General features: G+C 35.6%; 1 protein-coding gene across 1 annotated transcript in view; it reads right to left on the reverse strand.

Annotated features, from left to right (window-relative positions):
* Positions 1-1,967, reverse strand: part of LOC140435510 (uncharacterized) — a 29,330-nt gene extending 27,363 nt beyond the window's left edge. The window contains exon 1 of the mRNA XM_072524251.1: positions 1,290-1,967. Within this exon, the coding sequence (XP_072380352.1) occupies positions 1,290-1,956 (667 nt within the window). The 5' untranslated portion in view covers positions 1,957-1,967. The remainder of the gene's footprint in view (positions 1-1,289) is intronic.
* Positions 1,968-12,949: the final 10,982 nt, after the last annotated feature.

Here is a 12,949-nt window from a genome sequence, read left to right on the forward strand (position 1 = left end):
AATTATGAATAGGCTAGGCACGGTAAGTCTGGAATATGGTTTGAAAATAAATATGCAGAAACCCAAAGTGATGATCATCGATAGAATCAGAAAAAATCAGGCAGATATAAGAATCATGGCAGGTTACGAAGTGGTCAGGCAATTTAATTACTAAGGATCCGTTATTAATAACAGTGGAGGATGCGAAGACGAAATCCGTCGACGCATCACAATGACCAGATCGGCAACAGCCACTCACAAAACTTTGGAAGCACACTGACATCACAAAAAACACAAAATTACGCCTTGTTTGAACATTGATATTTCCTATCGCCACCTATGCTTCAGAAACTTGGACAATAAAAAAAGCTGATTCAAAGCGTATAATGGCATTTGAAATGTGGGTCTTCCGTAGAATGTTGCGCATAGCATGGATGGCCCATTGCACAAATAACTTAATTCTAGCAGAACTTAACATAAAAACTAGACTCATCACAACTATCAACCAAAATTTACTGAGATATTTTGGACATATAACTAGAAGAAGAGAACACATGGAGCGAATGATAGTTCAAGGTAATATAGCGGGTAAAAAATCCAGAGGAAGATCTCCAGTACGATGGTCGGAGCAAATAAAGGAGATGACTAGCTACTCATTCTCCGAAGCAAAAATACACGCACAAGAGAGAGATAATTGGACAGAAATAGTCAAACAAATCATATGACGCCACTACATCCTTACAAAGGAGAAAAGATTGAGGAGGAACACCATAGATTACAGTTTAGTGTGTAATGATGAATAAAATTGTAACTGACGTCAACTTTGTTAACAAGATATGTTTTTCCGACGAAGCAATATTTACATTGTGAGTGAATGTAAATTGCGAAAATTTGAGGTATTGGAGTAAGGTAAATCCAAAAAAAAGAAATACAGGAAAAATGCAGGGAAAAATACAGGGAAAACGAAGTATTGAAAGAAGACGCATCTCCTAGCTCAACAATCTGAGAAAGTGGTATAATTGCAGTTCCACTCAAAAGTGAAAATAGCTGTGATGATTACCAACCTCCTTAGAGGAGACGGTACCTAAAGAAGAAGAAATCCACACTGGATATGTGACTTGGAATTTGGAATTTGGATATGTGAGAGAAATTCTTGTCTTTAAATATCAGTGAGATTTGCGGTTAATGTAATTTTTTCTTTCCTACTATTGCACTGAAATAATAATTTTCTCAAAAATTTAAGATTTTAAAACCAAACTTTTCAAATTTGTAAATTAAAAACTGACAAATTATACTAAAGTTGTACTTACATATACAGCAAACCCCATATCCACTAGCACAGTTTCCAACCGCGGTACCACCTAGATTGGAACATTCGGCAGCAGTATAACATAAACCAAGATACGAGCCAACTTCATTTGTAGCGTTACACTGAGTGTTGTTAAACTGGACAATCGTGAACAAACTAAACAACTTCTTGATTTTGTTAATTTTATTCTTTTTCTTTGTTACTAGCTGATTGTTTAAGAAAAGTTTTGTTTCCGGAGATCCTTCTGAAGACTCAAAATCATTCGGAAAACCTGTTGCTGTTTCTGCACTGTCCAGATTCGTGGAGTTGTATTTCTTCGTGTACAGATTTGCTAAATACTTTTTTAACAGTCCTGTGATCTTGTCCTGGGTTTTAATAGCTTTAGTGGTTGTTTCTGTTGCATCTGTTAATAGCTCGGCATATTTTGAAATTTTATTACTAGTGATTGCTTTGTTTGATTGCGGTTTTGGTATCTTCTGAACATAAGATAATCTTACTGGTTTGTAAGTACGTACTGTATAGTTTTGTTTAGATTGCTTCAAACGTGGATTCCTCGGGAAAGGTTTCTCCGTACTTTCAATTCGATTTGGCACTGTTTGACTTTGCGTGAAACTATAGCCATTATCAAAATCTCCATACTCTGATACTAAATTATCATTCTTCGTCATAAATTCTACTTGAGGATAATGAAAATCCATTCTATCGAGATCTGCATTTGTTTCAAAACTACCTAATGATATTTTTTCTGGATATATTCTTTTCGGGGTTCTGTAAGGTATTTCGTAAACATCTCTATAACTATGTAAAACTTCTTCGGGATTTCTGTGATTTGTGTATATATCTTCAAATCTTCTGTTAACGTACAATCTGTCTCCTAGATGGAATCTGTCACCTTTCACGTTGTTGAGCAAAATAAAATATAAAAATAATTTTAGATACATGTTTCTCGAATTAAAGTGTTTTTATCTGTACATTTAAACAAGAACTATTATTGACGGGTACAGAAAAGTCGTAGCATGAAAGTAATCTTCTGAAGAAGTAGGGCCTGACAATTGTCGTGTGCGTCAAAACGATCTTGAGCTATTAACAATGAAATGTTGTTAATTATTATAATTAAGTGACGTTTATTTTTATTTATATTTTTATACAGTGTGTGATAAATATACAACGTTTTATAATGAGACACATTATAAAAACTTTCACTGATAAAACTTAAGTTAATCACTATAAAATAGTTTTTTCTGTTAAAAGAAAACTCAGTATTTTAAGGAAACCGAGTAATAAAGGCAGAAATGACCATATCAAATCCCAACTTAGCGACAATATGTCCAAGCATCAAGTGAGAAAGATGGATTGATGATGTGTAAGAAGACCTACAGATTCTAGGGGTTAGAAGATGGAGGGAAGTTGCCAGGAATCGACAGGAGTGGCGACTTCTTTGTGAGCAGGCCAAGATCCACAACGGATTGTCGAGCCACTTATGATGATGATGATGATCAAGTGAGAAAATCTATGTAAGCCTAATTTTCGAAAGTATAGGAAAGCAAACAAAAGTAAAGCGTTCTTCATATTGATTTAATAAGAACCTTAACAGACCTGTAATCACAAAGCTTCTTTACATTATTACACAGCCTATATCGTCCACTGCTGATCACAGGCCTTCTTCAGTTTTCTGCAGTGCTCCAGATTTTTTCTTCCTGTTCTTCTTCATTTTCCTCTTCTTCTTTATAAGCAATGCTGTTTGTTCATTGGCGGATTGATTGATGTAGTGTTATTAAGGCAACCTGCCAGCCTATTTACTTTTTCCACGAGGAAACTAAGTTCCTGTAGCTGGCTGTATACCATGTATCACAAAAAATTTGTTAAAATCCTTTATAAAAGGTATATAAATTAAAAAACCCAATCGCGCTATGTCATGAAGACAAAACGTTTTCGGGAACCATGTTCCATCATCAGTGTCTAGGTGTACATGTTGTGAGCCACTAAATATCTGGGTAAAAACCCATTAAAAGTTATAGTTTACAATTTCGTTTACATTATTTAGTCTTATATATTAGGATGTTAAAGTTACCAGTGGATTAGATAACATGGCAACGTACGACTCCACATGAAGTTGCTGTTCCTGAGACAAAGTGTCTACGAGGACTTGATGATAGCAACTCAGTTGCTATCATCAAGTCCTCAAACATCAGAATTATCCAGGATAATTCTGAAGAGCTGTAAATACGAAGAGGAGTAAGACAGGGCTGCATTTTGTCTCCACTAATATTTAACATTTATTCGGATTTCGTTTTCAATAAAGCATTGGATAGTGTTCAATGTGATATCAAAATTAATAGCATCAATATAATCATTTGGTGTGTAAAGGGGGTAGTGAGGCGCAATACATGATGCCGTATCCTGTTGGCATTACTTAGCCTATCCTACTCAATTCCTATCTTCACCTCCAAGGCGGTACACGCCGGTAACCTGAGCAACCCCACTGGAGATTGGGTAACCAACCCCCAGTGGAAGGTGGGGTCAGGGCTGACGAAGAAGGGAGTCTTGGTCCTCCGACGAATAGGGGGTTGGGCGGAAGGTTAACTACCTTCTCCTAGAAAAACCATGAGTTATGAACGTTCAAGGAAGAAAAGCCGGACTGATCAAACGACGACGACTGTGCGAGAAAAAGGAACACGATTTGAGGGTTGCGACATGGAATATTCGTACCTTATATAGATTGGGAGCTCTCCAAAATCTCCTAAATGAACTAGACAGATACAAAATAGACATAACTGCCATACAAGAAATGAGGTGGATTGGAAACAATATAATGGAAAAAAGAAGCCATACGATTTTCTACAGCTGCGATCCTAAAGATCACGTCTTGGGCACAGGATTCATAGTAAACAAGAGAGTAAAGCATACTATAAGAGATTTCAGAGCCATTAGTCCAAGACTGTGCATTTTAAGAGTTAAAGGTCGTTTCTTTAACTACAGTCTAATTAATGCGCATGCCCCGACAGAAGAAAAAGAAGAGGAAATTAAAGAAGAATTTTATGACGAATTAGAGTCCGCATATCAGTTATGCCCAAAAAATGATATATAAAAATAATCTATGGAGACCTAAACGCCAAAGTTGGAAAAGAACAGCAATTCCAACCCACAATAGGTAGGCACAGTCTCCATGAGCAATCAAATGACAATGGCAATAGGTTAATAAACCTAGCAAGATCACTTAACATGGTGATTGCCAGCACATACTTCGCTCGCAAAGATATACACAAAGGTACCTGGAAATCCCCGGATGGACTTACAGTAAATATGATAGATCATGTTATTGTAGACTCGAGACACCAATCGAATATAATAAACGTCCGCACTAGAAGAGGGGCAAATGCGGATTCTGATCACTACCTAGTCGAAAGTAGGGTAAGGGCTAGAATTTCAAACATCAAAAAGGAAAGAGGTTCTAAACATGAACGATACAAGGTAGAAAGACTCAAAGAAACAAACAAAAATAAAGAGTATAAAGAAAAGGTAAACAACAAACTAGAAAACAGAATAATACATGAAAACCTAAATAAAGAGTGGGAAGAATGCAGAGACATCATAAAAGAGGCAGCTAAAGAAGTACTAGGCATAAAAGGTAGAGAAAGAAAAACAAGAACGAACGACTGGTTTGACGAAGAATGTCAGATCATCACAGACAAAAAAACAGAGCATATTTACTGATGCAACAGGGGCACAGAACCCGACAAGCAGAGAAAGAATATAAACGACTACGCAAAGAAGAAAAGAAAACTCACCGAAGAAAAAAGAGAGAATATATGAACAAAGAACTTCAAGAACTACAAGAACTAAGTAAATCAACAGAGACAAGAAAATTTTATCAGAGACTAAACAAAAGCAGAAAAGACTTCAAACCGAGAACAACGATGTGTAGAGATAAGGAAGGTAATATATTGACAGAACAGCAAGAGATACTAAGTAGATGGACAGAACATTTTACGGAAAAGTTTGAAGGAGATCGGAGAGAGACGACCCCTGACATACCATTAGACCAAGCAGACAACAGAGAAAAGACTCCACCAACAATAGCCGAGATTAGAGCAGCAGTAGAAAAATTAAAGAACAATAAAGCACCGGGATCGGATCAAATAGCATCGGAGTTACTAAAGGAAGGAGGAGACGCACTACAAAAAACAATACATGAATTGATAACAAAGATATGGTCGAATAAACAGCTACCAACGGAGTGGAATAGCGGTATTATTGTACCACTACATAAAAAAGGAAATCAGTTAGAATGTGGAAACTACCGTGGAATCACGCTGCTGAATGCAGCATACAAAATAATGTCCAATGTCATTTATGAAAGACTTAGACCACACGCTGAAAAAATAGTTGGCAAATACCAAAGTGGCTTCTGTAGACAGAAGTCAACAATAGACCAGATATTTGTTCTACGACAGATCCTCGAAAAAACAAGTGAATATAACATCGACACCCATCATCTCTTCATAGACTTTGAAAGCGCATATGACAATATAAACCGAGAATTCTTAATAAAAGCAATGAAAGAATTTAATATACCAACACAACTAATAGAACTGATAAAAGAATCTCTAAAAGTAGAAAGTAGAATCCGGATACAAAATGAATTAACGGAAACAATAGATGTGAAAAAGGGACTACGCCAGGGAGACGCTCTATCATGCATCTTGTTCAACATCGTGCTCGAGAAAATACTGAGGGACACAACAGTCAATACACGAGGAACAATCATTAATAAAAGCGTGCAAATACTAGCATTTGCAGATGATGTTGACATAATCGCAAGATCAAGAAGAGAAATGATAGAGGCATACGACCAAATAGAACGAGCTGCACAAAATAGTGGTCTTAAAATCAATCAGACCAAAACAAAATGCAGGTAAGAAAAAACGCAGAAATAAGGCAGCCACAAAATATAACAATAGGAGAATACAACATAGAGGAGGTAAAAAACTTTATATACTTGGGATCCCTAGTCACGTCTGATAATAACGTTACGGAGGAAGTGAAGAGGCGAATATTTATTGCAAATAAATGTTACCATGGCTTAATTAGACACCTAAGATCAGATAACGTCGCAAGAAAGACAAAATGCCAAATATATAAAACCCTAATAAGACCGGTACTCACATATGGCTCAGAAACCTGGACACTTACTAAAAGAGAGGAAACGTTGTTAGCCACCTTCGAAAGAAAAATCTTGCGACACATATATAAGGGCACAAAAGAAAACGGAATATGGCGAAGACGATACAACTCTGAACTATACAAAATATACCAGGATCCGGATATTATCTTCTTCTTCTTCCTATGCCGTCCCCATTAACGGAGGTTGGCGACCACATTTTTAAAGGCTTCTCTATCTTTTGCAACGTGGAATAATTCGTCTACAGTCATGTTTGTCCAGTCTCGAATATTTCGCAGCCATGACTTCCTCTTTCTACCTATTCCCTTTTTGCCATCGACTCTACCCTGCATGATGACCTGCAGAAGACTATATTTATTATTTCTTAGTTTATTTATTTATTTATTTATTATAACATTCATCAAAATAGGACGGCTGCGTTGGATAGGACATGTAGAAAGAATGGAAGAAGGCGAAATACCAAACAAAATATTCAAACAGATGCCAGTAGGAAAAAGAACAAGAGGAAGACCGAAACTGAGATACTTAGAACAAATAGAAAATGATATAACAACCTTAAAAATAAAAAACTGGAGAAAAAAAGCACGAAACAGATCGGAATGGAGAAGAATCCTAGAACGGGCCAAGACCCAAAAAGGGTTGTCGAGCCAGTGATGATGATGATGATGATGAATATAATCATTTGAGGTACGCGGATGACACAGCTTTAATTGCAAATAGTTACGAAGAACTTTTAATTAACTGATTAATGTGATTACCACAATTATGATGAATATGGACTGAAGCTAAACACCACAAAGACCAAGATGGTTGTCAGTAAAACGCCAATACAACCAGATGTGGTAACAGCTCATGGCGAACAACTGGAGTATTCCGAAAACGCGTGATTTTAAAGTTGAAATTAAATATTAGCGCGCGAAATAATAAATAAGCCGATAAATTATGTCTACGTTTATCAGCAGGGTGGGGAGAAATTGTTTTCGTACTTGGTTAAAATATTAAGTACCTTGGCTCGGTTTGAGTCGTAGACACGTGTATTGCAAAATTTGTCAACCACATGTAAAAAATTTGTAATTTGATTTGAATAACTGTTGGATAAAATAATTGTACCTTAACTTTTTTTGATTTATATAGGAGTGAGTTAGAAAATAGTCACTCAAGTGTATAATTTAGCATAGATCATTGGGTCTATTTGTTTAGTGATTACACTGCTAAATTGTAAAAGTGCTAAGGAGATTGCTGATTTGTGTAGTTTGGGCTAGAGAGCCGGAGCCCAAAAGACCAGCAAATTTGCTTCGAATTCTAGTTGTAGAAAAATTCGAGGAATAGCCAGTGATCACAAGCCATCTTGGTGTACAGTAGGACGTTAGTAATATTCCTAAATTTAGTAGATAGGTTCTCTTTTTTAGTTTAATTGTTTTAATTTTGTGTGTTTGTTCTTTTTGGGATAATTAAACCTGTACTTAAAAATCTCATCTATTATTTTAATCTTACTTAAAGGATAAAATTTTTACCACCTCTTTATGGGGTGTGATATTGAATAAAAGCGTTGATGAATAATTACAGTCCACAAAGGCCATTGGCACCATTCTATTTATCAAAAAATTGGGTATTTAAACCCAATTCGTCCATGGAGAGAGTCAACAGTATCACTTATTTTGATTGTTCTCAAAATGTCAACTGAGTCATGCGCAAAGAACTTATAATACATATAGAGAACGCCAGGGCTGAATTTTTTAAGATGTAGAAAAACTTTTGTGTAAACAATATTACTTTGAGATTGAAAATTAGATTAGTAAGGTGTTATGTGTTCTATATTCTTTTATATGGTGTCAAAGGTTAGACTTTAACGAATACACTTCTAAGAAAACTTGACGCCTTTGAAATCTGGGTGTATTGGAGAATTCTGCGAACAAGATGGGTAGATAGAGTTCATAATGAGGTTGTTTTGCAGCAGATGGGAAAAGTTACAGAAGTGGTCAGAACAGTTAAAAATCGCAAACTGGAATATTTTGGCCATGTTATGCATCACCCAGATATATATAATATACTTCATTTAATAATACAAGGCAAGATAGACGGAAGAAGAAGACCAGGTGGAAGAAGAACGCCTTGACTTAGATACTTGAGGGAATGGTTTAACAGATCCTCTGCATCCCTTTTTCGAGCTGCCGACAACAAAATTAGTATAGCCAATTTGATAGCCAACGCACGATAATCAAGAAAGAAGATACCTCTGATGTTTTCTGGCTGTTTTTTATCTCCTTTTTGAAAAGTTGAATTAGTTCGCTAGTTCTCTATTCTTAAGGTATTATATTGTATTTTATAATTTTGTTAATCAATTTTGTTAATTGTTCTGTCATTGCTGCTCTACAATATTTCAGTAATTCGTTTGATATTCCGTCTTTAGGCGCAGCTTTTCTGTTCTTCAGCTTTTCAAGTGTTTTTCGAACTTCCTGTATATTTATATTAAGTTCTTCATTTGTGATAATTTCTGGTGTTTCCAGTTCTAGCGTCATTTGTTCTTCCTGTGCATAGAGCACAAACAACAAAGTATATACAACAGGAGTAATACCCGAAGATTGGTTGCTGTCCACGTTTGTAACATTACTAAAGTCAGTACATGCGACAAAATGCTCCCAGTACAGAAAAATTTACTTAATAAGCCACACACTTAAGATATTTCTCAAAATAATACGTGGAAGACTATACAAAAAATAGAAGAAGATATAGATGACACCCAGCTTGGATTCAGAGGAGGACTAGGAACGAGAAAGGCTCTGTTCGCTTTTAACATTCTCGCACAAAAACAACTAGATATGAAACAGGATCTCTATGTCTGCTTTATAGATTATCAAAAGGTTTTTGATAGAGTTCGACATCAGAAACTCGTAAAACTGTTAAGAGAAAAGAATGTGGATAATCGAGTTATACGGGTTATTGTCAATCTGTACTGGAATCAAAAAGCAAAGGTTAGAATCGAAAATGTCGATACAGAAACTATATAAATCAAAAGAGGTGTTAGACAGGGTTGCGTGCTGTCCCCATTGTTATTTAATCTGTGTAGCGAAGCTATTTTTAAGGAAGCAATATCAGAGGAACAACAGGGTATGTCAATAAACGGAGAAATCTTGAACAACATAAGATTCACAGACGACACCGCTGTTTTTGCAAACAGTCTAGAAGCACTGCAACGCTTAGTAAATAGATTCAAGTCAGTATAAAATATGGACTACAAAGGAACGTTAAGAAAACCAAGTACATGATTATTTCTAAGCAACATACAGTAGGAAAGCTAGATATCGAGGGAGAACAAGTAGAAAGAGTGAATAACTACAAATATCTAGGAATCTGGGTAAATGAAAACGATGACCAAGGTAGAGAAATAAGGACACTCATTGAAATTGCAATACAAGCATTTATAAAAATGAAAACAATGTTTGTTAATCGAGACCTTCCTCTGCTCTGGAGCTGAGGATAAGAGCCTTAAGATGCTAGGTGTTCTCGACTTTGTTGTATCGAACGGAAAGCGGGATACTCAAAGTGGATAATATAAAGAAGTTGAAATCATTTGAGATACGGTGCTATAGAAGGATTTTTAAAATACCATGGACCCAACGAGATACAAATGCAGAAGTGTTAAGAAGCCTACAAAAGGATTGCGAGGTCATAAAGCACATGAAAATAAGAAAGCTGGAATATTTAGGCCACATTACCAGAGATGCAAAATATGAGATATTAAGGCTCATAATGCAAGGTAAAATCAAGATAAAAGATCCATAGGAAGACGAAGAATTTCCTGGCTAAGAAACCTAAAAGAGTGGTATAGTAGCAGCTCAGTAGATCTTTTCAGAGCAGCCGCCAATAAGGTACGGATAGCTGTAATGGTAGCCAATATCCGATAGGAGAAGGAACTACAAGAAGAAGAAGTGCATAGAGCTTTTTTAGATAGTGAATCTATATATACTTTTCTATGTGCTTTGGTTCTATTAGTTCCTTTACCTCCGTTCGTTGACCTCTTATAGAGCACCATATTTCCTTTTGCAGACCAAATTAATCATGTTCCATTTCTTTCGAAAAACGTTGCCAGCGATCATTTTTTATCGTTCTTATTAGTCTTATTATCGTACTTATTATTAGTAGTAATTATCGTATGTCTCTTGTATCTTGGCTGGCATATATTTCAGTTAAAAAAAGTAATGAGGGCATTGGAATATTGTATTCATAATATTTTTTAACAACACTTATACTTAATCAACTTTCTTAACAATTTTAATTTTTTTTAATAATAATTTAAGATTGAATCACTTTAGAAGAACTTCATTTACAAGAAAAAATTTCTCTCGAAGTTTCACCTATAAAATCGGAATAAGTAGAGTAGACACGAGAATGTCACGGTTCCTAGAGCAAACAATCATGTCGCCTGCTGTAAATAATATCTTTAGATAGGTGATGCTTTTTGGCGTAACAACAACTGGAATTATCGTATTAAAATTAATTTGCCGGTGAATTAGATGACTTGATACTACCAGAGAATTTGTTTTCGGTCTTCTTCTTCCTCAACTGCCGCATACTTTCAACCAATGTTACCTATTATCATCGCTACATTGACTTAAATACTGCCAATGTAACTTTGTTCGATCTTTGACTAGAAATTTTTTTCCGAGTGTCTGATTTGAGTCTTTCAAAAAAGGATTTGAACTCAAACTCGAACGTTTTCGTAATATTCATCAATACACCAATAGTTTAATACTTCAAAAAGTTATAAAGTTGTACCTTATTTGTAAATCGAGAGAGGTTTTATATTTTAAAAGTGGGTATTGCTAATCTAGGAAAAAATCGCAATTCAAAAAAAAACGCAAAAACAATAAACGTGCAGAAAAAAGCGCACAGAAATGTCATATTTCAATTATTGTGAGAAAACACCAAGTTTCTTAATATAAAACTCAATATTCATTCTTCATTCATTCATTTATATACAGGGTGGCGCACCGAAAACGAAACAGATGCATTTACTGGCAGATGATTCCTTTTAAAAAAAAACGCTTGGACCCGTCGATTTTGTTATCGAGGGGGAAACAAAATTGGCATAAAATCACATTAACATTTGCAGCCCCCTAAGCGGGGGTGGCACCATCCCTAAAATCTTAAATGGAAACGGGGGTCGAATGATCCATCATTTAAAAGGTCTTTCAACTCCCTTAACAATGATGTAAAATTCATGTACTTCAATGCAGTAGTTTTGGAGATTTATTGATTTAAAGTTTAAATACATCATCGTAAGAGGAGATCAATACATAGCAGCAAAGTTGTTAAAAAATAAAGAATGAACTGACCTGTCAGCCGAGTAAATGTTGAAAATGACCACCATTACTTTCCATGCAATAATAAAGATTTTGCTGAAAACGTTGCCGGACATTTTGCAATATTTGAGGAGTAATTTGATGGCACTCATTCACAATTCTTTGTCGTAAATCTTCTAAGGATGTTGGCTGAGTAGCATAGATTTTGCTTTTTAAGTAACCCCACAAAAAGAAATCCAAAGGTGATAAATCTGGCGATCTTGGGGGCCATTCAACGGCACCTCTTCTACCAATCCATTGACCTGGAAAGGTCTGATCTAAATAATGCCGAACTCTTAATGCGTAATGTGGTGGGGCACCATCCTGTTGGAACATCAACATATTCTCAACGTATCGACCATCATTCTGATTTTCAATTATATCTGTTAGCGCAGGATCTATGGCATTTTGCAGTAATTCCAAATACATTTCACCAGTTAAATTTCCAGGTAAGAAAAAAGGACCAACCAAATGATCGCCAAAAATGCCAGCCCAAACATTTAATTTTTGTGGCTGCTGTGTGTGTACCTCATGGTAAATTCTGGGATTAGAGTCCGACCAATATCGACAATTATGACGATTTACTTCGCCATTTAAAAAAAGGAACATTCGTCGGAAAAGCAAATGTTAAATAAAAATTGTTCATCGTTTGTAATTCGTTCACTCATAACTTCACAAAATTCTAATCGCTTATCAAAATCGTCTTCATTAAGTTCTTGTACAAGGTGAATTTTATACGGATGAAAATTATGGGCCTTTAGAATCCGTTGGATAGTACGTCGACTAACACCACACGAAGTTTGCAATTTGCGGGTACTTAATGTAGGATCTACAATAACTTGCCCTAAAACCCCCACTTCTGTTGCTTCGTTCCTTATAGGATTTTCAATATTACGTTTTTTATTGGCGACTGATCCAGTTTCCCGAAATTTAGCTACAAGTTCTAGAACATATTTTCGGTGCACATTATTGTTCTCATGTCGCTCATTAAAAATTTGTGCTGTTCTATTAGCGCACTGATTATTTCCGAAAAATATTTCAATAATTTCAACCCTTTCTGCCGTGGAATATACCATGGTTAATTTATGTATAAAGCAATAAATGATATTTTAACAACAAAGATTGGTCAAATCAATC

The sequence above is a fragment of the Diabrotica undecimpunctata genome, chromosome 3 (genome assembly GCF_040954645.1).
Source record: "Diabrotica undecimpunctata isolate CICGRU chromosome 3, icDiaUnde3, whole genome shotgun sequence".
Classification (NCBI taxonomy): Eukaryota; Metazoa; Arthropoda; class Insecta; order Coleoptera; family Chrysomelidae; genus Diabrotica; species Diabrotica undecimpunctata.